Source organism: Camellia sinensis, chromosome 7, assembly GCF_055761805.1.
Source record: "Camellia sinensis isolate YWXY chromosome 7, ASM5576180v1, whole genome shotgun sequence".
Lineage (NCBI taxonomy): Eukaryota > Viridiplantae > Streptophyta > Magnoliopsida > Ericales > Theaceae > Camellia > Camellia sinensis.
Window position 1 is genome coordinate 15,678,913 of NC_138967.1, and position 21,200 is coordinate 15,700,112.

The 21,200-nt window shown below is 37.4% G+C and overlaps 1 protein-coding gene across 3 annotated transcripts; it reads right to left on the reverse strand.

Annotated features, from left to right (window-relative positions):
• Positions 1-1,799: 1,799 nt before the first annotated feature.
• LOC114316889 (RAN GTPase-activating protein 2) lies at positions 1,800-6,387 on the reverse strand. Of its 3 annotated transcripts, none has more exons than XM_028263580.2 (3): positions 6,140-6,377; positions 2,334-4,015; positions 1,800-2,223 (listed from the first exon to the last, which is right to left on the reverse strand). In XM_028263580.2, the coding sequence occupies exon 2, from the start codon at positions 3,989-3,991 to the stop codon at positions 2,351-2,353; it is 1,641 nt and encodes a 546-aa protein (XP_028119381.2). In that variant the 5' UTR covers positions 3,992-4,015; positions 6,140-6,377; the 3' UTR covers positions 1,800-2,223; positions 2,334-2,350. The 3 variants fall into 3 exon arrangements, with proteins under 3 accessions (XP_028119381.2, XP_082733634.1, XP_028119380.2); XM_082877508.1 differs by having other exon boundaries at positions 2,334-4,025; positions 6,140-6,360; XM_028263579.2 differs by having other exon boundaries at positions 1,800-4,015; positions 6,140-6,387.
• Positions 6,388-21,200: the final 14,813 nt, after the last annotated feature.

Sequence of the window (21,200 nt, forward strand, 5' to 3'; positions counted from 1 at the left end):
CCGTTTGAACTTTTTGATGGACAACCGATTGGTCAACCGGCCGGTCAACCAACTGGTCGACCGGTTCGTCTCCCCTAAGGGTGTGTTTGTTTTGAAGGATTAGGGGGTGGGATTGGACTATTAGTCCCACCGGACTAACAGTCTATTGTTTGTTTCATTTTTTTTACTCCGGACTAATAGTCTCCCCGGATTATTAGTCCCACAAATATGGGACTATTCTATCCTATGGGGGGAGGTGGTATAGAAACCATGGGATTGGTATCCCATGGGATTATTTTGTGAAATGTCTATTTTACCCTCCATGCTATTACTTAACAAAAAATTAAAAAATGATAAAATAGTCTTTTGAACATTTATAAATTATTTTTTTAGTGTTGTTAATTTAAAATTATATATTAAATAAAAAATTTTAATTATAAATTATAAATTATAAATTAAATTTAATTAAAAATAATAAACTATATATTATGGCCTTATAAATTAAATTTTTTTAGTGTTGTTAAAAAATTAAATTTACATATTAAATTATTTTTTTAGTGTTGTTAATTTAAAATTATACATTAAATAAAAAATTTAAATTATAAATTAAATTTATTTAAAAATAATAAATTATAAATTATGGCCTTATAAATTAAATTTTTTTAGTATTGTTGAAAATTTAATTTATATATTAAATAAAATTATTTTTTTATTGTCATTAATTTAAAATTATATATTAAATATAAAATATAAATTATAAATTATAAATTTAATTTAATTGAAAATAATAAATTAAAATAATTAAAATATTGTGCAAAAAATAAAATAAAACAAACTTTTATTTAATCTAGCTAAAAATAATTAAAATATTAAAGTTATGTTTAATATTGCTATTACTTAGTAAATAATTGAAAAGGATAAAATAGTCATTTGAGTATTTATCCTTCTCCATAATATCCCAAACAAACATTGGATAATTAAAAATAGTCCAATCCATACATTTAATCCCATGATTAAACAAACATAGGATACAAATTTAGTCCAACCAAATAATCTTAGGACAATGTATCCCAGGACTAATAGTCCGATGGATTACAATCCCCCTTATCCAATTTATCCAAACAAACGCACCCTAACGGTCATGTATCGTGTTTTGGTGAAATGCGAAGCCTGTCCTCAGTTTGATGAATTGTTTGGTAAAATCTCATTTTGATATCGATTTAGTGCAACCATTGGAGCACCAAATAGTAACTTTTTCATCAAAATTTAAATTTAATATCAAGTTTGATGAACCGTTGGAGATGGTCTTATTGTCGTGTAATATCACCAATTAATAATAAAATTATAAATGAGATAGTGAATCCCATTATTCGTGTACACATTTCAAAATAATTTTATAGCCGCCACATATACATAATAAAGCTGATTGCATGGTAATTTATTATTAGGCAGTGAGGTTGATACTATGGAATTTTTTGAAAAGCTGGTAAAAAATCAATTTTTAACATTTTACCTATTTTAAGTTACATCACCTCTCACACAACTTGCTTACAAAAAGACAATAAGTTAAAAAAACTAAAAATTCTTTTACTAATTTCTCAAAACACCGATGATAACTTGGTTGTATATTTTTTTAATTATTTTTTTGGGTGAAAAAAATGTTGCAATCCATGTAGTACAAAACAACCATTTCATAAAAAAAAAATATATATCAAAAATAAAATACAACCAACTATACCCCTTCATCAAAAAAGAAAAAAAGACTTTCAAGAGAAGACATTCACAAGGAATTCAAAAACGAGCACAAAGCTTTGTTGCAGTTTTCCAGTAACTCTCAACACCATTGATACCTTTTAATACTACAAGACTCAAAATACAATATTCTGATCAGTTTTTAATATTTTAAATTTCAATTAACTTGCAATGTTCCAAGTTACTTTGAGAAAGTCCCATGAAATCAAAACAAGCTGAAAAGCTAGCTTTTAGAAAGATGAAAATCTCTAGTTTCATAATTGGACAAAGCTGTTCTAAAATAGAACATGACAGAGAGAGAGAGAGAGAGCCAAATCATCAGTACAAAGTTCCATACTGTCAAGATAACCTCAAAAGTCGGCATCTCCGGCAAGAATCGTAGATGAGTTACTGCATGAAATTACAAAATAAAAAAGGTCCTAAAAAGCTCAAACTAAACCTACAGACGAAAAAATCGCGCTGAGGTTTCTGCTGGAATTACCGAAACTGACCCTGCTCAGGCATGGCAAGATTAAACAAACCAGTAAATCCAAAATAATGTGAGATGAAAACAAGTACCACTAATTCAGATTTCCAGTGGTTAGTTGAGCAGTCAGAAATACCTGGCATAAGAAAATCTCTACTCCTCCGAGTTGACATCAAGGTTCTTCAGTTTCGATTCCAATTCATCATTGTCTCCAGATTTCTTCTCCTCCTCCTCCTCGTCATCATCATCATCGTCGTCGTCATTTCCTCCATCAGGTTCATTGTCATCCAATGACCCAAGCATTTCAGGGCAAGTCTTAAATATACCCTTCAACTCATCAATGCCTTCTTCAGAGATGAAATTTTCATTAATGTTCAGCAACTTGAACTCGAGTTTTTTCACCACAGCCTGAGCCAATACCCTAGCCCCGGCCCTCCTCACTAAGTTTGTGCTCATGTCGACTTCCTTTAATTGGCCACAGTCTCCCAAAGCATTGCTGATTTGAATAACACCTTCATCCTTAAGTTCATTCTCGGACAAATTTAGTTTGGTGAGAAAACGCTTGTCGGCAATACATGCAGCTAAAATAGGAGCGGCTTCAGCAGTTATATCGTTTCCTGCCATCTCCAAGACCTCGAGTGACGGGGCTGATTCCTTTAGTGCATTGGCTATAGCAGTTGCCCCATGATCTTCCAAATTCAGGTAGCTCAGATAAACCTCGGTAAGATTTGCATGTTTTGAAAGTGCTCTACTCAGCACAACTCCGGCTTCTACGCCAAACATGTTGTCCCGAAGATCAAGCTTCCTCAAATGGGTACACGTCAAAAGTGCTTTGGACAAAGCGATTCCTCCTTCAGACTCTACCCTTGTAGAGGAGCATCGGAAATCCTCCAACAAAGGAGAGCACCTCACAACTTCAGAAATAGCTATGGCCCCTTCATCTCCGGTCATATTATTATGAAATTGGAGAACCCTAAGCTTCTCGGTGGAAGGGATTAATTCACAAATGGCCCGTGCAGCTTCCTTTGAGATACCGTTGTTCATTAAATAGAGTTCCTCGAGGCTACTCTGTGATTTCAGAAGTTTCTCGAATGCCCTAACACCTTTCTCACCCAAAGCGTTATTTGAAAGATTCAGAGACTTCAAAACACAACCTTCCAGGGCAGCTGAGAATATATTCATGATGTCAAGAGCTTCATCCTCGGACCTTCCTGCAATAAAATCTGACAGATCAACTTCTTGCAATTGATCCTTGAGAGATTTCAAGATGGGTTCTGCAACATGAGCCGCATCCAAGCCAAAGCTTCTATTGCTGAAGCATATCTTAGTGTAAGAATTTCCGGGCTCCTTTAACGGCCGTAAAAGCTCCCGAGCCTCCTCTGCTCCAATGAACGCCCGCTGACCTTTGGATATGTCGAAAAAGGTTTCATTGGCCCCGGTAACTTTCTCAACTTTGATCACTTCTCCGTCCTCTATGGCTCTAGGGCCTCTTTTAAGAACTTCGAGGATTTGCTTACTGCATTCCTTGGCATAAAGCTGCACTGCAGAACTTCCATCACCATCGGGCTCCTTTTCGTAGTGTTGATTTGCGGAGGCAAAAGCTGCATCTTCAATTTGTTTAGCGTTCTCTGCAGCCTCTTCCTTGCTCAAACTGCCATATTTCTGAGTGAAAATGGATTGGCTGGAAAGATTGTTGGTGATTCTATCCACAAGCATTAGTCGTGTGTTCAGGCTCGGAGGCCACAGCTTGATTGAAAATGGCCGGCGTTGTGAATTTGGTGACATGGCATCCATTGCAACAAAATCTTCAAATGACGGCTGCATTTTACTTAAATTTTCAATGATTTAACATTAAAATTTTAAAAAGACGACAAAACTACCAACAAGAAAAAGAAAATATACCAATTCACAGGTTCAAGTTAAATGCAGATCATAAACACATTATCAATGGTTTGACTAAAAGCCCATAAATTTAACACAGCAAAACAATGAAAACCTCTCTCAGCCACCAACATGTTTTCTGCTAACAATCTATAAGGGAGGATAAATGACAATGGCCAATGAAACAAAATGTTTTCTGCTAACAGCAATTACGATAACGCTTTCTGCTAACAGCAAGCATATTAGGCAATTACTAGGCTTACAACTGAAACAAAATGAGACGGCTGACTTTGAATAGCAGTTAAAGACACTATAGCTGAAGAATACTAAAGTTGAGTTAAAGGAAATTTGGTGCTTGTACCAAGTTCCTAGAGGGTATTAGAAATGATATCAGAAGTAGTAGTTGTATCACTCTGAACAGCAGTTTCCAATTACGACATCACTTTCTGCTAACAGCAAGCATAGTTACATAAGTTTCTCCAGCTAATTTTACCTAATGCTTTCGACAGCAGACAATAAGGCACAAATATCTTTTCATTAAGAATCTTTATCACGGTGAAGTTCCGATGAGAAAAGACACCTAAAGGACCAGTGTAATAGAGGTCCTACAGAACATAGTTTCTTGACTAAATAGGGGGAAAGAAAACAAAAGATATATCTTGTCAATGGGCTAGTACAAATGAAAAAAGATTGGATCACTTGATACACTATTCAGAACTAGGGGTGAAAAATTCTCGTCAAATACCTGGTCCGGCAGAATCATGGGAAAGCAAAAGAAAGATGCAGGAGAAATAGAAATTTCCTTACATTGATTTCCCCAAAATTCATTGAAAAAAGACCACAAATTAACTGAATTATGGCATACTATCAATACTTCCATTTCCAAATGTCCTTCCATCTTCTTCCCCAAAAGGAAGAAAAGAAAGACATTTCTTTTCACTCATTCCTTTTCTTATTATTTTCATGTTACCCCATCCAAACCTTTAGACAGACCTGAACTACATTACTCATCAGCCTCAGCCAACAACAAAATACTCATACTAATTAGATGGCAGCCAAACCACCCCACTCCTCAATTCGTTAGATCCACTCCGCACTGCAATGTGATAAATTAACACCAAAAAGGAAAAATAGAATAAATGACCACAACAAAAACTGGTTTTGAGTCTGCCTGCCGGGTTTAGGGCATCTCCAACTCTCGTCTCCAACCCGTATCAAAATTTTGGGTAAAAATCACTCAAAAACCTCTCCACTACTTGTCAAACTTGAATCCAATCGAATTTTATCCTTTTTTTTTTTTTAATCCAAATCAAGGGAGACTCAAATGCTTACTAAAATTTTTTAAGACCACTTCGTCCCTTTCAAATTTACAAATCTCATTACTGCAGTTTTTATTCAAATTTATGCTTAAATCTGAGTTTGTCCATTGGAGTATTTCATATCAAATAGAACTTTCACTCAAATTTAAGTAAAATTTTAAGTAAGGGTTGAAGACGGTAACTAGTTATCTATACTACTGCACATTTCGGCGTGAACATAAAAATGTTGTGTAACACTATTTTTGCCCAAATTATCCAAACATTTATCACTATTTTAAACAACTTTTGTCTTCAAATTAAAAGAAGGGTAGCTATGTAAATTGTTAAACACAACCACAATCAGCCATTTATTTTGGAAAAACGTACACACCCATCAAACTAATCTTTCCCAATTTTTTTGAGCCAATATGGTATTAAACTCATACATACAAATCATACACAAATATATAAAAGTACCCAAAATACAGATAGAAGATATATAAAAGTATCATTCTCTTTAAAGCTCTTGCAAGATCTAAGACCAAAAGGGGCATAAGTAATTGAGAACAATTAATAACAGAAAACGACTTATTCACTATCAAAAAGTTCATAATCATCATCAAGACTCAAAATTTGAGATGAAATGTAACAGATCGGTGACTATATATGTGTATATATTACAAAAATGAAGAAAATAATAATGAAACCCTAAAACCTATAAATGCAGCTAAAAAAAGCATTGCGAAAAAAAGCTAAAATGTACCTTTCCTTTTTCTTTTTTTTTCTGATTCTTTGGTCTGATTGGCTGACCCTTTCGCTGGATAATAATCACCAAAGGGTTTTCAAGGGCGAGAGAGAGAGAGAGAGAGAGAGGAGCTCTCGATTATCGAACTGAAAATGGGGGAGTGAAACAGTAGGGTTTAGATGAGTTTTATTTAAAAGCCCTACGGTTTTCGGTTCCATCAGGGGCTTTGTTTGGAAAGCTAAAAATTGTATATTCTAGGTCTCGTTAAAATAGTTAGACTTCCATCTATATTACCAAAAAAAAAAAAGAAAAAAAAAAGAAAAAAAAAAAAAAAAAAAAAGACTTTTCTCTAGTTGAATGTTTGATTGAATTAGACCGTTAAAATTTTTTATCGGTATGAATCATTAAACTAATGTTTCTTATTAGTAAAAGTCCATAAAAATACAATTCAATCTATGACTCTTATTAGTAAGAAATCTACGTTTAACAATTCTTATTAATAAAAAATCTTACTTGTCTAGTTCAGTTGAAAATTCAATTAAAACGAAACCAAATCTTATCAAAAATATATATATCCTCACATTGATTTTTTACAGTTTTTAGAAAGTGAATTTAGAAAATAAAAGTTTATATATCATCTTTTTACAAGTAAATAGGTGTTTGAGGGTTTTTTTTTAGTAACTTTTTTATGAACTTTTTTTTTTTGTTTTTAATGAATTTTATTTTTTGAAAAAAAATTTAAAAAATAAATTTTAGATTCTACACAATTAGATAGACTGGAAAAGTATCCTAAAAAAGCAAAGAGTAATGCGTGGGTGTGAGACTTACATGGTGTGGGTCCTATACTTATGTAAAATATTTAGTAAAATATTTAGAGTCCCTAACATTTTTCAAAAGGAAATGGAGGGAAAAAATATGTCACAACAGTTGATTTATTTGAATTTTTTTTTTTTTTATAATTTTAGATTTTTTCAATTTTTGAATTTAAAATTCATCTACACAAGATGAATTGAAAAATAAAAAATAAAAAATATATATAATTTTTTTAAAAAAAAAACAAAAACAAAAATGTGACTTTTTCATGCCAAACATCCTTTAAAACAAGTGTAAAATAGAAATTTCAAATAAAAAAAATCAAAATATCACACCAATTTTTCATTTTTGTAGAGCAAAATACAAAAAAGTCACAAAGAAAATCATCCCAAATATCAAATCAATCACTGAGAATGTCTTTTTCCAAACGAGACCTAGGATCGTTTTAAACTCGATTGAGACATGGTTTGGAATCGGCTTTTGTTTTATCTACTTTTGTTTTTTGGGGTTATTTTTGGAAGTTAGTCCAAAGTTGATTTTTTTTTTTTTTTTTTGAAAAAATATATAAAAAAATAGAGAGGTGATATGATTCAAAATAAATTAAAAGTTTGCTCTTGACTATTAGCCAAATTGAATTATTTTTTTATTTTAAAGTTCTAATTGATGAGATCAAGCAGAAAGTTTAAAAAAAAAATCCACTAAAGATAATAAAAAAAATAATTTTTTTTTTTTATAGTGCACTTTGTATTTTAATTTTTCAAATTTTAAATTTTTTAATCTTTCTAGTTAGACGAAATGGAAAAGTAAGGGGAAAAAAAAACACACACAAAGATTTGTAAAAAAAAAAAGGAAGGAAAAAAAATGGTGTCTGGGGCAGCATATCATAATCTAAAATTTAATAATTAAAAAATCGAAGCAAAAAACACTCATTTTTTAACTTTTAAGTAATTAATTTTTTAGATTTTACCTAGTAAATTGTAAATAAAAATTATACCAAATAATTTCACACAAACTTCTAAAATTAAAATATAATTACGAGTAGCTTAGATAATTAGGTTGTCAACTGCGTGCTACATGGAGATAACGAAGCTAAGGAGCTTGACACACAAACATCTTCTCGCCTGTACTGCCAAGTCATATTATGAGGGAGTGAGCTATTGCGCTCATTAGTTGTTTGTTTTGGGTTATAGAAGATAAGATTGGATTAGGATAAATATGAAATTTACTTAGAATAGTATTTGCTTGTAAAACTGAAAAAGGAATTAGTAAAATTTTTATGCTGTGTTTGGTTGGGAGATTTGAGGAAGGATTTGGAAAGGGAAATGAAAAAAGTAGGTGAAATATGAATAAAATATGTATATATTTCACATAGTTTCACACACCTTTTTTCTTTTCCTTTTCAAATCTCTACTTAAATCCCTCAACCAAACACACCATTAAGAGTTGGGTTTCAAAACTGGTGAGATAATTAGTTTGGAAAAAAACTATTTTGCCTAAGATGTGTATTGTGTTGGTTATGTATTTGTATGTGTGTGTGTGTGCTTTTTTTAATAATATTATGTCATTTTCTATATATATAATATTAAAATAATATAGTGCAATCAAATATTTAGAAAATATAGTTTATAATCTTAAAATTTATCAAAAATGCCAAAAGATATTTATGGTATTCATGTAGTTAATCTCCTTACAAAAATATATCACAAACTGTTGGCTTTTTGGCTTTCGAAGGTTATCTTTGTAATTATGAACGTGCCAGCAAGGATCAATCAGTCCTTTCAGAATTGTAATTGCCAACCAATTGTTCGGACGGTTGTGTTATGGTTCTTTCAGCCTCAATGAAGATGACTTTTACTGGTGGCTTACTGGTAGCTTAATTTAGGAGAATTTAAGCATAAGAACAGTTAAATAAATTGAAGCATTTCATTAGTATGAAAAACTTACAATGATCTCAGTCTTATAGAGATTTACAGCGGCAATATACTCGAAGACTACTCCTACAAATGAAGTGCAGTGTAGGAATTTAAAATACAGAAATATAAAGAACAGGAAATAAAACTGGAATATGTAAAGCAAGACTGGTTTTCTTTCGATTTGAGCTCCTCCTCTCTGAAGTCCTTCCTGCTATTTATACTTTTCAAAGATAACCATCGAACTGCACTTCAAACCGTCGAACTGCTCTTCCGTGATCGCCGATCATGCTACCTTATAAGTAGTTCCACTACGCCTTCACTTGCAGTTAGGCTTCCCTCCCAAATTTGAATTTGAATGTGAGTAACCGTTGAAGCCACGTCACCTTGCATCTCTTTGTTGATCCGCTGCTACTCAGATCTTATAACAACCAATATTAACTGCCACGTGTATGATCAGGATCGAAGATTTGACTGGTCTTCCCATATTACCCTTACTTTGCCACGCGTCGAATTGTCACTGGCTTTTACAAAATATGTAGCCAACATTACCCCCCGCACTAATATGCCCAAGACTTGGTGATATTAGTGGATCAGGGTCCTTTTCCCACGTTTTAGAACGTGCATGGGTTTTGCATCTTCCAAGAAATGCAACTGTCACTCACCATCTGTATTAATACTCTCGTTTAATCCTTTAAGCACTTCCACTGTCTTAGCATTCGAACAGACTGATATATTTCATGGCTGAATTAATTTTTTCCTCCAGCGATCGAGCACACGAAGAGTCATATGTCGATGATGTTCCTCATCGAAAGAACGTCCATGCATTTATTAGTCACCTTTACCCATCTTTCTATATTCAGGTCATGGATGCCTTTGCAAATTACCAACCTTTGGACTACGAACACATTGCTCTTAATCCTTCGATTCAGAAAGTTGCAGATATAGACATAAGAAGTTCTTCCTCTAACTCACCCTTACAGTTCGAACAAACTGCTCTCAAACCTTTGATTCGGAAAGTTGCAAATATGGACTTGAGAAACTCTTCTTCACAAATCTCTGTATGGGATAAAGCTGCAACTTCTTCCTTTTCTGGGGGTTCTGACTGGACAAGCTGGTCAACACCTGAGACCTATGATTTGAAGGAGCGAATTAACCATCATTTTGTTGAGTTCACTGACCCTTTAGAGTTTCCTTCCTATGCTCGAAGTTTAGTGGTCTACCCCTATGTGCCCATTGACCATCGGCGTAGTCTGGAGGAGAATCTTCTTGTAGCATGGTATACATCCTCCATGCCTACAAAGATAGTGCACGCTGCCCGCAAGCACAAGGGTACAACCCATCATTCTTAGCCCAGAAGGCGAAGATTTGTTCTTCTGACTGGTTTGATTATATTAATGCCTTTGTTCCTTCTGCTCTCGTGTCATCTCCGAAAACAGAAGCGTCCACACCCTCTTCTTCGTCTTCCGAAATTGAAGTATTCATACCTTCTCCCCCACTAACTCTTTGCTGGACAGAGAGACTGAAGCTTGCCCTATCCATGAAAAACGTCTTCTCACCTTATAAACCTCTACCTTCTCCTACTCCAGCTAAGCGGAAACAAGCTCAACTTCTGCTTGCAGCTTTCTCTCACTTGCCTTTTAATGTTCTTGAGGACGAAGTCCCTCTCAAGAACCTTCGATGGGCTTGTGATATTCTGACTAGGGGCCATGTCCTTAATCCCCTTGCTCAGGCAGAACTTCATATGTTTCTGGACCAACTTCCATTGCTCCTTCACTGGCATCGAAATTCTGTGGCTACTACACAATCTTTAGACCAACTTTTGTCACTTCGAATTCATGCTCAATACGAAGCAGAGAACTTCATTGAAGAATTCAGTAATTTCAAGAATAAAGATTCTGCGTATTGGGATGACTTAGACATTGACGAATTGGAACAAGGATTAAGAGAGGTCGCTTTCGAAATAAAGGCTGAAGAGCTCTATTACGATGTGAGAGCACATCAACTTATGCAGCCAATGCTAGAAGACTTGGAAGATAGAATAAGGAAAGAACAAAAGTTTATTGATCATTGTTGGACTAAATTTCATGATCTTGTTATTTATTCCATTCCTTATTTTTATGAGCTCGAATTCATACCGAGATAGGGTCATCTGATGTAATCACTTTGGTTTTAATATGAACAAAATTCTTCTTCATTTGTCACTGTTTGAAAAAGTCAATTCAGAGCTTCGAATCTTGAACAATTTCATCCTTTGAATCTGGACTTAATTGTTTTAACTGAAACACTAAGAGAGCCAATTATGAACCTTTCCAATTTGTGGAATAAAGTTGACAGTTCTGGCTGATTTTCAATTAGAAACAGTGCTTCGAATCTAGCAATCTTATACTTAAAGTCTGTTTTGACCATAATCAACATCTAGTCATTGTCATTATTGCTTTTGATGCAACACCAAATCCCATCCTTAAAGAATCTCAAGTTTTGCCTCGAAGGACATTACCTTTGTTAAAAACCTAAAAATAGGTCTTTAAACTCTTTGAAGTGAAATAATCACTCGAGTATTCTTATATTTTGGGTATGGAAACCTGCTTCGAAGCCGGCTTCTCTGTTTCGGAGCCGTTTTTTTTTTTATTTTTTTAATTTTTTTTTAATTGGCGCTAAGACTTGGCTTCGAAGCCAAATATCTTTCTTCGAAGCTAGCCTCAACATCTGGGCTTTGTTTTTCCCTCCAAAAGTATCAATATTGAAGGAAACTCTTTGTATTCGCACTTTTAACAGCTCACACAATATATTTTCGGACACGAGGGCTCTTTTTTTTTAAAAAAAAACCCTTTTGTTTCTTGCTCTGAAACCACTTGTTCTTTTTACGCACAAATCTCTCTTTCTACCGATCTACGGTTTCTCTCTACTTCGTTTCTTGGTTTTACTTTTAAGAAAAGCATACTGTCAATGGCTTCTCCTTTAGTATCAGTTGTAGAGCGTACAAGCCCATCTGTGGCCCTGAAGAGGATCATTGATGCAGAATGTGAGAAGTACAAAGCTGGAGAGAAAAACGCTATTGATGGACGCATCTTTGTCCCTCGTCGCCATGTGCAGCTAGACTACGTGCTCTGGCCCATATTCAAAGAGATCCTTACTGAGCTCCCAGCCCTGTATCCCCGTCTGGAAGACCAATGTCTCCTTTACGAAGGTGGTCTTGACTGGAGGAACTGGAGGATAAATCGCCCCCACCGATGCTGGCCTACGGTGAGACCAGAGTGGCAAGAATGGTATGATCGGGTTATTCCTGCTAGGACCCTGGACCTTCAAGAACTCTGTCTTCTCGATACTCTCAGACTATCTAGGGTAACTATCTCAGAGGACCCTTTCCTTATTCCTGCTGCCTTGTGTTTTTGGAATCCTGTCTTTAACTTTTTCCAATTTAGATGCGGGATGATGGCTCCTACTATTCTTGATATTTTCCATTTACTGGGACTATCCCGCATTGGTACCCCATTTGGACCGGATTATCCTGATTTAACAGTCCCTTTCTCTCTCCCCTCCCTTAACTCATCTTATAGTGATTTCGCTAGGTCTGAGAATAAAAGAGAGGGCCCTGTGACTGATAGAGAATTCTTTTCTTTCTTATTGTATTGGCTTTGCAAATTCCTCTTCTGTACCTTTTCTCAGAGAAGCATGCCTGAATTTGCCCCTCTTGCCAAAGCCTTTGTTTTACAGAAAAAGGTGGCCTTAGCCCCACATGTTCTAGGTCACGTATATAGAGTCTGCTCCATTTTCTGTGAGAAACCCTTAGATGCTAATCAAGGGGGGCCATTCTGGATTCTTCAGTTTTGGCTTTTTGCCTATTTTACTGAGGTACAATCTAAATGCCTTAAATTCTCTGAGCCAAACCCTCTTACTCATGGCATAAGGTTGGCCAATGCTTCACTTTACCCTTCTACCTTTGCTTTTTACTTCTCTTTCTTCCACCAGCTCCCAGCCTCCCTTCCTACTTACCGTTTTCGTCCCTTCGAACCCTCCATTGGTCCATCTTGGTTGAGGAATTTCCTAAGTGACCAGTCCTGTACTTCACCTATCCACAAAGATATATGGGCTTCCATTCTGATTCCCAGAGAGTTATTTATCGGGACTTTGAACCCGAAGGCCTACAAATGCATTGCTGAACCTTACTGTCCTGCTCAATTTGCTAGACAATTTTGCCTCACACAAGGGGTCCCAATACCTCTCTGTAGCAACACAAATCTCAGCCTTACTAGAAGGGATTTGAAAGTCCGGAAGTCCAGGCTAGAAGAGGCAACTTTTAAATTCATAGATAACTTGGCCAATTTCGAGTACATCCCTTTCATTCCTCAAGGTACCGTATTGAAGAGATACCAAAATTGGTGGGTGACTAACATGGAGATCTACTTGGCCATTCCACCTCTAAACCTACTAACGGTGTTAGATGTGACCAAGCCCAAAGGAACTGGAATTGTCATTTCTTCCACTGTTTCCGCTGTAGCACAGGCTACAGCACAATCTGCTCCTGTTGCTTCAATTTCTCCTAGAGTTACTCGGGCTACCTCAAAGAAAGGTATACCCTTGTCCCTTCTCCTTTTGTCTTTTATAATGCATTTTGTCTTATCTTTAATTCTTCTTTTGTGGAGGTGGCCAATCACAAAAGAAAAGGAGGCTCTTTGAGCTTGAGAAGGAAACATCCGATATTCAAGGAGAAGAAGAAGAAGCAAATCAAGAAGAAGAGTTACCCTTGAAAAGAAAGAAGAAAGCGATCATCTTTTCATCTGACTTGGTTAGGGATGAGACAACTGCCAGAGAGATGGAAGATGAACTCATTTCTTCGAAATCCAGATCGCAGCTTGAAGAAGTTGAGAAGGAAATTGAGAAGGAGCAGACCCTGCTAATACAAAGAAAAAAGAAAAGAAAGGTGACTGTCTCTCCTTCTGATATGGTCGAAGACTCTGATTCCGAGACAATTGCCAAAGCAATGGAAAAGAGAAAAAAAATGTCTGCTTCCGCTCCTATCTTGGTTGAAGATACCATCCATGAAGCAGCCGTCGAGGCAGTAGAACAAGAACATTCTAAAGCCATGATTGTCTTCGAGAAAGCTGAGAAGAGACGGCAGCAACAATTTCTGAGAGATGAAGCTGCCACTTCTGACATACTACAAAGGGAAACTGCAAGAAGGCAACAAACTGCCAGATATTACACCCTTCGTAGTTCTCCCATCATCGCCGACACTTCTGGAGCAGGTAATTCTTTATACTTCTGCGATCTTTCCTTTGTCAGCCTTTGGTATTGAAGTTTAACATTGCTTTACATTTCTTCCTTTTACAGCAGTAACTTCTGAGTTCATCTTTCCAATGAGACCTCTCTCAGTTTCATTCGAGGTTGATCAGATGCAGGATGTAAGGACTATTCAGACCATACTTCCACTTCCAAGGTCTACACTTCCTGCACTTTTCTTGAGGCCAAGCATTCCTGCACTTATTTATCTTGGTTTGACTCCACGTCTTTCCTACTTGACCCTTGACTTTCCTCAATTTACTTCTCTGTCGAGTCTTACTCCTCTTTCTCCTTCTAAAGAGATTCCAACTGCTAGCTTATCTCTGATGACAATTGATTCCCCTACTGAGGGTGCTGGCAGTTCTCCAACTCGTGACTTATCACCTTTACCTAGCTCCAGCCCTCCTTCACTTGATTCATTGGTGGCTAGGACCATGGAGACCATTAAAGATGCTCCACCCATTTCTCCTATCCCTATGCAGTCTTCTGTGTCTCCCATGGCAACTCTCTCTGCGCCCCTCATGTCTAATGATGAGATTGATGTCTTCGAAGCAAGATTAGCTAGTCTCTTTGACATCACCTCTACTTCTCCGACATTCGATGAGGAGGCTGAGCCATTAGTTTTGGCTGATTCTTTGCTGGAAATTTTTGAGAGCTTTCCTTCCTCCAGCAGCCACCTTCTGTACCTTTGATAGACTTAGACACCTGTTTGGACCTGTTAATTTCTTTTTCGAGGATTCCCTTCAAGGCTCTACAAAGGTCTGTAATTAAAAATGGGTTTCTTCAGTGCTGCAAACTTGCTGAGCAGTCTGGTATGGATGTCTCAAATCACCTATCTCAGGCAGTAGCTACTATCGACTTCTACATCAGTATCTGTCATGCTGCCAAGGCTGCGGATGAGAAATTGGTTAGAGACCAAAGTTTTGTTTCTCAAGTGCATACTGAAGTATCGAAGCTTAAGGAACAACACTCCTCTGCCTCTCACTTTCGAACTCAACTACTGGAGAGGAAAGCTCAACTTGAAGAGGAGCTTTCTGCAGTGAATCAGGCCTTACTCCGAACTGACATCAAATTGCAAATCACCAATCAAGGGCTGACCGATCAAAAGAGAGACATGGCTGCAGCTATTCAACTATTTTCGTCATTTACCAATAGGAAATCTGTTGTACAAAAACAACTAAAACATTGTAATGATTTTTGGGCCAACTTGTGGCACGATGTACTTGACTCTTTATAAAAACCATTTTCTTGTTTATCATCTTATGTTCTTGTACTCAGTGTTTATTTTATTCCTTGTGTTTCCCAAATAGTTGGAAAATAAGGCTTTAAATATCTGCCATTAATCTTTTTGGGATGCACATAACCATTCAAATTTTTCAAATGGTATGCTCCAAAAGGCAAAACTCTATGAATTTGATATGGTCCTTCCCAGTTAGGTGACCATTTGCCAAATCTATGACTTTTAATTCCTATTGGAAGTATTGTTTTCCACACCAAATCACCTTCATCAAAGCCAACGTGTTTGACTTTCTTATTATAATTTTTGGCTGCTTTCTTCTTCTGAAAGAGAATGCTATTTAGTGCCAGAATTCTAGCTTCATCTATGTCTTCTAACTCTAAGCACATACTCTGATAGTACTGCTCAGGATTCAACTGGTCTTGGCATCTTACCCTCAAGGATTTAACATTGATTTCCACTGGTAATACTGCATCATGCCCATAAACTAAGGCATAAGGAGTGAATCCTGTGCTTGACCTTGGGGAAGTTCTATAAGCCCACAATACATCTAACAATAAGTTATGCCAGTCCCTAGGATTATCTTCCACAACCTTTTGTATTCCCTTTTTTAAGAACTTGTTGGATGATTCAGCTTGACCATTGGCTTGTGCATAATATGGGGTGGAATTAACAAGGCTAATTCCAAACTCAGACACAAAAGACTTTACCATTTTTCCATAAAAAACAGTCCCATTATTAACCGTTATCGTTTGTGGGACGCCAAATCTATGGATCAAGTCTTTAATGAACCCAATAACCTCCGCCTGATCTACAGCTTTATATGGCTTAGCAATAATCAGTAGCTACCAAAATGAAACAATGATGCTTTGAAGAGGGTGGGTGTATTTTCCCCATCATATCCATGGCCCACCCTCTGAACGGCCAAGGTTTTACTACTGCATGCAGATCAGTTATGGGCACATGCCTTATTGTACCATGCTTTTGACATGCCTGGCAGCCCTTTGCATATTCTATGCAGTCTTTAAGGATAGTTGGCCAATAATAGGAATGTCTTCGAAGCAGCCATCTCATCTTTACACCAGGCTGATGTGCACCACAGATGCCTTCATGAACCTCAGCCATAGCTGTTAATGCTTCTTTTGGCCCTAAACATTCCAACAATAGACCATCTCCCCCCCTTTTGTAGAGATCATTGTTATATATGATGTATTGCACAGATTGCAATTTAACTCTTCTGCTGGCTTTTGAGGATAGGCCAGCCAAGTACTGTATTATTGGATGCCTTCAATCTTGTTCCTGCAGATCATTATGATTGATTTCCAGGACCACATTCCTTTTATTTAAGGGTGGTATAGATTTTTGGTATGTTGTTTGGCTTACGTCCCGTTGGGTATCATCATTTCTCTTGAAATTCGAAGCTTCCTGAGCCACATCATTAGCTCTATTATTCAAGAATCTCGGAACATGAGTTACATTTGCTATTTCAAATTGAGAGAGCAAATGTAATGCGACAACATAATATGGCAGCATACTTATACTTTGACACTTGAAAATCCCTTTTACTTGGTTAACGACCAATTGGGAATCTCCGAATATGTCAACTGCATGTACTTGTAATCCAATAAGAATTTCCAATCCTACTATCAAAGCCTCATATTCAGCTTGATTATTAGAACAAGCAGTTTCATCCATTCTAAAACCATGTGTGGTTTCTATTCCTTGCGGTGACTTGATCACTATACCAATTCCAGTTAGGCCATTGGCTTTCGATCCATCGAACCACATTTGCCATGGTTCGACACTAGCCATACTAAGTTCCATTATCTCTTGACTCTCTGTTTGAGATGGATGGTCTGCCAAAAAATTGGCTAAAACTTGTTCTTTCACTGCCTTTTGGGGCACAAATTCTAAGTGAAATTCTGACAAGGCTAATACCCATTTGCCAATTCTTCCCCTCAACATAGGTCTAGATAACATATATTTAACCAAATCTGTGGTTGCAATTACCAAGACAGTCGTAGGCAAAAGGTAATATCTTAATTTCATTACAGCAAAATACAGCGCAAGGCAAAGCTTTTCTACAGCTGAATATTTACATTCACAAGAATTTAAAAACCTACTAAGGTAATAAACAGCTTGCTCCCTGCCTTCCTCATTGTCTTGGGCTAAGAAAGCTCCCAATGAGTCTTCTGCTGCAGCTATGTACAACTTCAAAGGCTTAACGCCATTTGGTAGCATCAGTACTGGAGGGTTGGCCAAGTAGGCTTTGATTCCATCGAAAGCACTTTGATGCTCTGTTGTCCACACAAATTCCTCTTCATCTTTCAGCCTTAATAAGGAAGAAAAAACTTTAGTTTTCCCTGTAGTGTTAGAAATGAATCTTCGAAGAAAATTAACCTGTCCAAGAAACTTTTGTAATTCTTTCTTACTTGATGGAGGTCTGGCTTCAATGATGGCTTTGGCTTTATTCTGGTCGATCTGTATTCCTTTCTTGTGTACTACATAGCCCAAGAAGTTTCCAGATGATACGCCAAAAGCACACTTAAGAGGATTAAGCTTCAATTTGAACTTTCTCATTCTTTCGAAGGCTGCCTCTAGGTGCAACAGATGTTCCTCCATGGATTGGGATTTAACCACAATGTCGTCAATATAACACTCTAAATACCCACCAATAAGGTCATGAAAGATGGTGTTCATAGCCCTCTGATATGTGGCCCCGACATTCTTTAGGCCAAATGGCATTTTAACCCATTCAGAGGTCCCGATATTCCCAGGGCATCTAAATGCTATCTTGTGAATATCCTCCTCCGCAATGCAGATTTGGTTATAACCAGAGTGCCCATCCATCATTGATAAAATCTGATGTCCTGCTGAGCTATCCACCAGCAAATCTACTATAGGCATAGGATATTCATCTTTTGGAGTTGCCAGATTTAGGTTTCTAAAATCGATGCATACCCACATTTTGCCATTCTTTTTAACTACAGGTACGATATTAGATAGCCACTCAACATACCTGGCTGTCCTGTTAAAGCCTGCTTTGAGTAGTCTAAGAATTTCTTCCTTAACTTTCTGGATCACATCTGAACCCATTCTTCTTGGTTTTTGTTTGTATGGCTTGAAGTTAGGCTTCATGGGAAGCCTATATTCCACTAATGACCTATCCAATCCTGGTAGTTCATTGTATGACTATGCAAAACAATCTTTATATCTTCTCAGAATAACCAACAACTGGTCCCTATCAAGAGAATTCAACCAAGCACTTATATAAATAGGTTGTTGTACAGAATCTTCCCCTAACTTAATTTCTTCTAAGGGGTCTTGTATCTGAGTACTTACTGGAACTCCTTCTTTGATCCCTCTTGACTTCGAAGTAGTCTCCTTGCTGTGTTCTGTTTCCAGGCTCTTTGATTCCTCCTCTTTATTCTTCTCCTCATAGACAAAGTCTGTCCACAAGGTTTCTTCTTCCTGTATTTCTTGGACTTTCGTTTCTATGTCCAATGCACAGTATTTATCAAGGGTCAAAACTCTGGCTTGTTGCTGCTCCCGCTTGTAGCCAATTGTCATGACTTCTTTCTCTTGCTCCCGTACTTTCTGGACTATTGACTTTATATCCAATATTGAAAACTCAATTAAAGCCAAAGACCTGGCTTCTAGTGCTTCATCTTGCTGCCTACAACCAGGCATCATTGTCATCTTTAACAACCAGCTCTTCATCAGCACTCTCCTGGACTAAGTGCTTCAGATGTACTACTTCCTCATCAGCCGGTACTTCGGCTGAGCCATCGGATTTCATCAGTATACTGAGCGGTGCCACGCCATCAATATACAACTTGGCTTCTGCGAAATCTGCACAGTCTATGAAAGGTTGAGGATCTGCATTAATTTCCTCCGTCTCCCCATTGCCTAGAGCTATTATCATTTTCTGATGCAAAGAGGAAGGTACACATTTATTAGTGTAGATCCAATCTCTACCAAGTAAAGCATTGTACTTCGCATTGCTGTCGATGATGAAAAACGCCGTCATGCAGTCCTTGGTTCCCACACTCAGGTTGATAGGTAGAATTCCCTGGGCCATCTGTTTGTCTCCAGCAAAACCAGCAATGGTTGTACTAGTTGGGATCAACCTGGGATTCTTTTTCCCTAATTTCTTTAAAGAGGATTTCGGTAGTAAGTTCACCGCTGCTCCATTATCCACTAAGACTCGGTTTAGCTGTATCCCATCGAAGAAGGCCTTAATGTACAAAGGCTTAACATGCTGTGTCATAGAATTCGAGGGATACTCAAATGGACACGAGAGGTTAATACTTACCACTTCTTCACTCTCATACTCAGCTTCCATTGGGGTAACCATTCCGAAATTATCTTGTACTATACTCGCTTGTGAATCTTCACTAGAGATTGGAATTGGATCAACTTCTTGCCCCTCTTGATTCTCATCTCCAGCTTGGAATTCTTGCGGTAGTATGTGTACCATGTTTACTGATACTGCGGAAAACGAGCCAAACTAGATGGCTGGCTGTACTTGTTTCCCTTCTTGGCCACTTTGGTCAATTACCTCAGAAACATCCTGTATGCTGCATTCTGGTATTTCATTGTTAACAGGTTCCTTCGAATGATTTTCCTCAGCTGGTTTTCCAACCAAAAATGTTTGCTTGGCCATGAAAGCTTCGAACATTTCTTCTTCCACCACTTTTTTCCTTTGGCTCACGCCAATTTCTTCTTCTGTCTCGCTACCACTCTCCATCAAAGCTTTCTCCAATCCTGCTAGGCTATCCTTTTCTCTGACTTTTAGTTCAGAATGAACCTTGGCTAACTGTTCTCTACTGCAACCCACCTCGTTTTGTAGAACTGGCTTTGGAGTATGGTCTGACTTTCGATTCTTCTTTTCTCCAGTCTGGATCAATGAAGAACTCTCTCCACTTCTTTCAGGTCTTGCTGGTATTGGGTGTACCTACGCTGAATTTTCCTCCTTTGTGATCTGGAAATAACGGGGACCATATCTGGTTCCTTCGTTCTTGGGTGTTTCAGCAATACCCAGTTGTTGGGGGCTACCAAAGGAGGCTTAACCATCCTACCATGATTTCCAACATTCCTTTGGGTAGGCATTTCCCTAGGTTTGTTTTGCATCACAAACCAATCTGGGACCCCAGGTACCACGAACTTACTGACCCAGACGTTGAACTGCCCTTTTCTTCCTTCGAGGTCACCTTCGAGGCTGGCTGTGAAGACAATTGTTTGGCCCTGTCTCCAAGCTTTGAGCCTGATTCAGGCTTTCGATGATGGTGATCATTTTCTGTTCTTCGTGAAGCTAGTCCAGGGGGCCAATTTCTGGCTTTGATCCTAAAATCTGAACTCTTCTCCAATCTTCTTTCAGAATGACTACTCTCCATTCTGTAATAGTTAGGTGACCTGGTCTCATATAAGGGCCTCTTGACTGTAGCATGCATTCTATCAACTGCAGGCTCAACAACTAATGGCTGCCGCCTAACATTAGCCGGATACGGCCTTTTATTATAAGCATTGGTTGGTTTGGAACGCCTCTACACATCCCTGTAATATTGCTTCCCATCAACTGGAAGGCCTTTCAACCACTTATAACTCAGTCTGCACCTGGGACACATCCTTTGCATTACGGCTGCCTCTAAGGAGTCATCATCTAGTGCTTCTTCATCAGAGTCTTCCCTCTGACGTGAGAAATCTCGTCCAATAGCTGGTAGATTTCTAGTGTCTTTTTTGATTGCTGTCTGGTTGGCCACATGCATCTGTACATTGACTTCTTCCAATTCTTTCAAAGACAGGTTCTGAAAGTCTGACATAATGACATTGGCTG

What these genes read in the sequence shown, in the direction of transcription:
- LOC114316889 (XM_082877508.1), bottom strand. Translation starts at nt 4,021, where the DNA reads ATGCAGCCGTCATTTGAAGATTTTGTTGCAATGGATGCCATGTCACCA.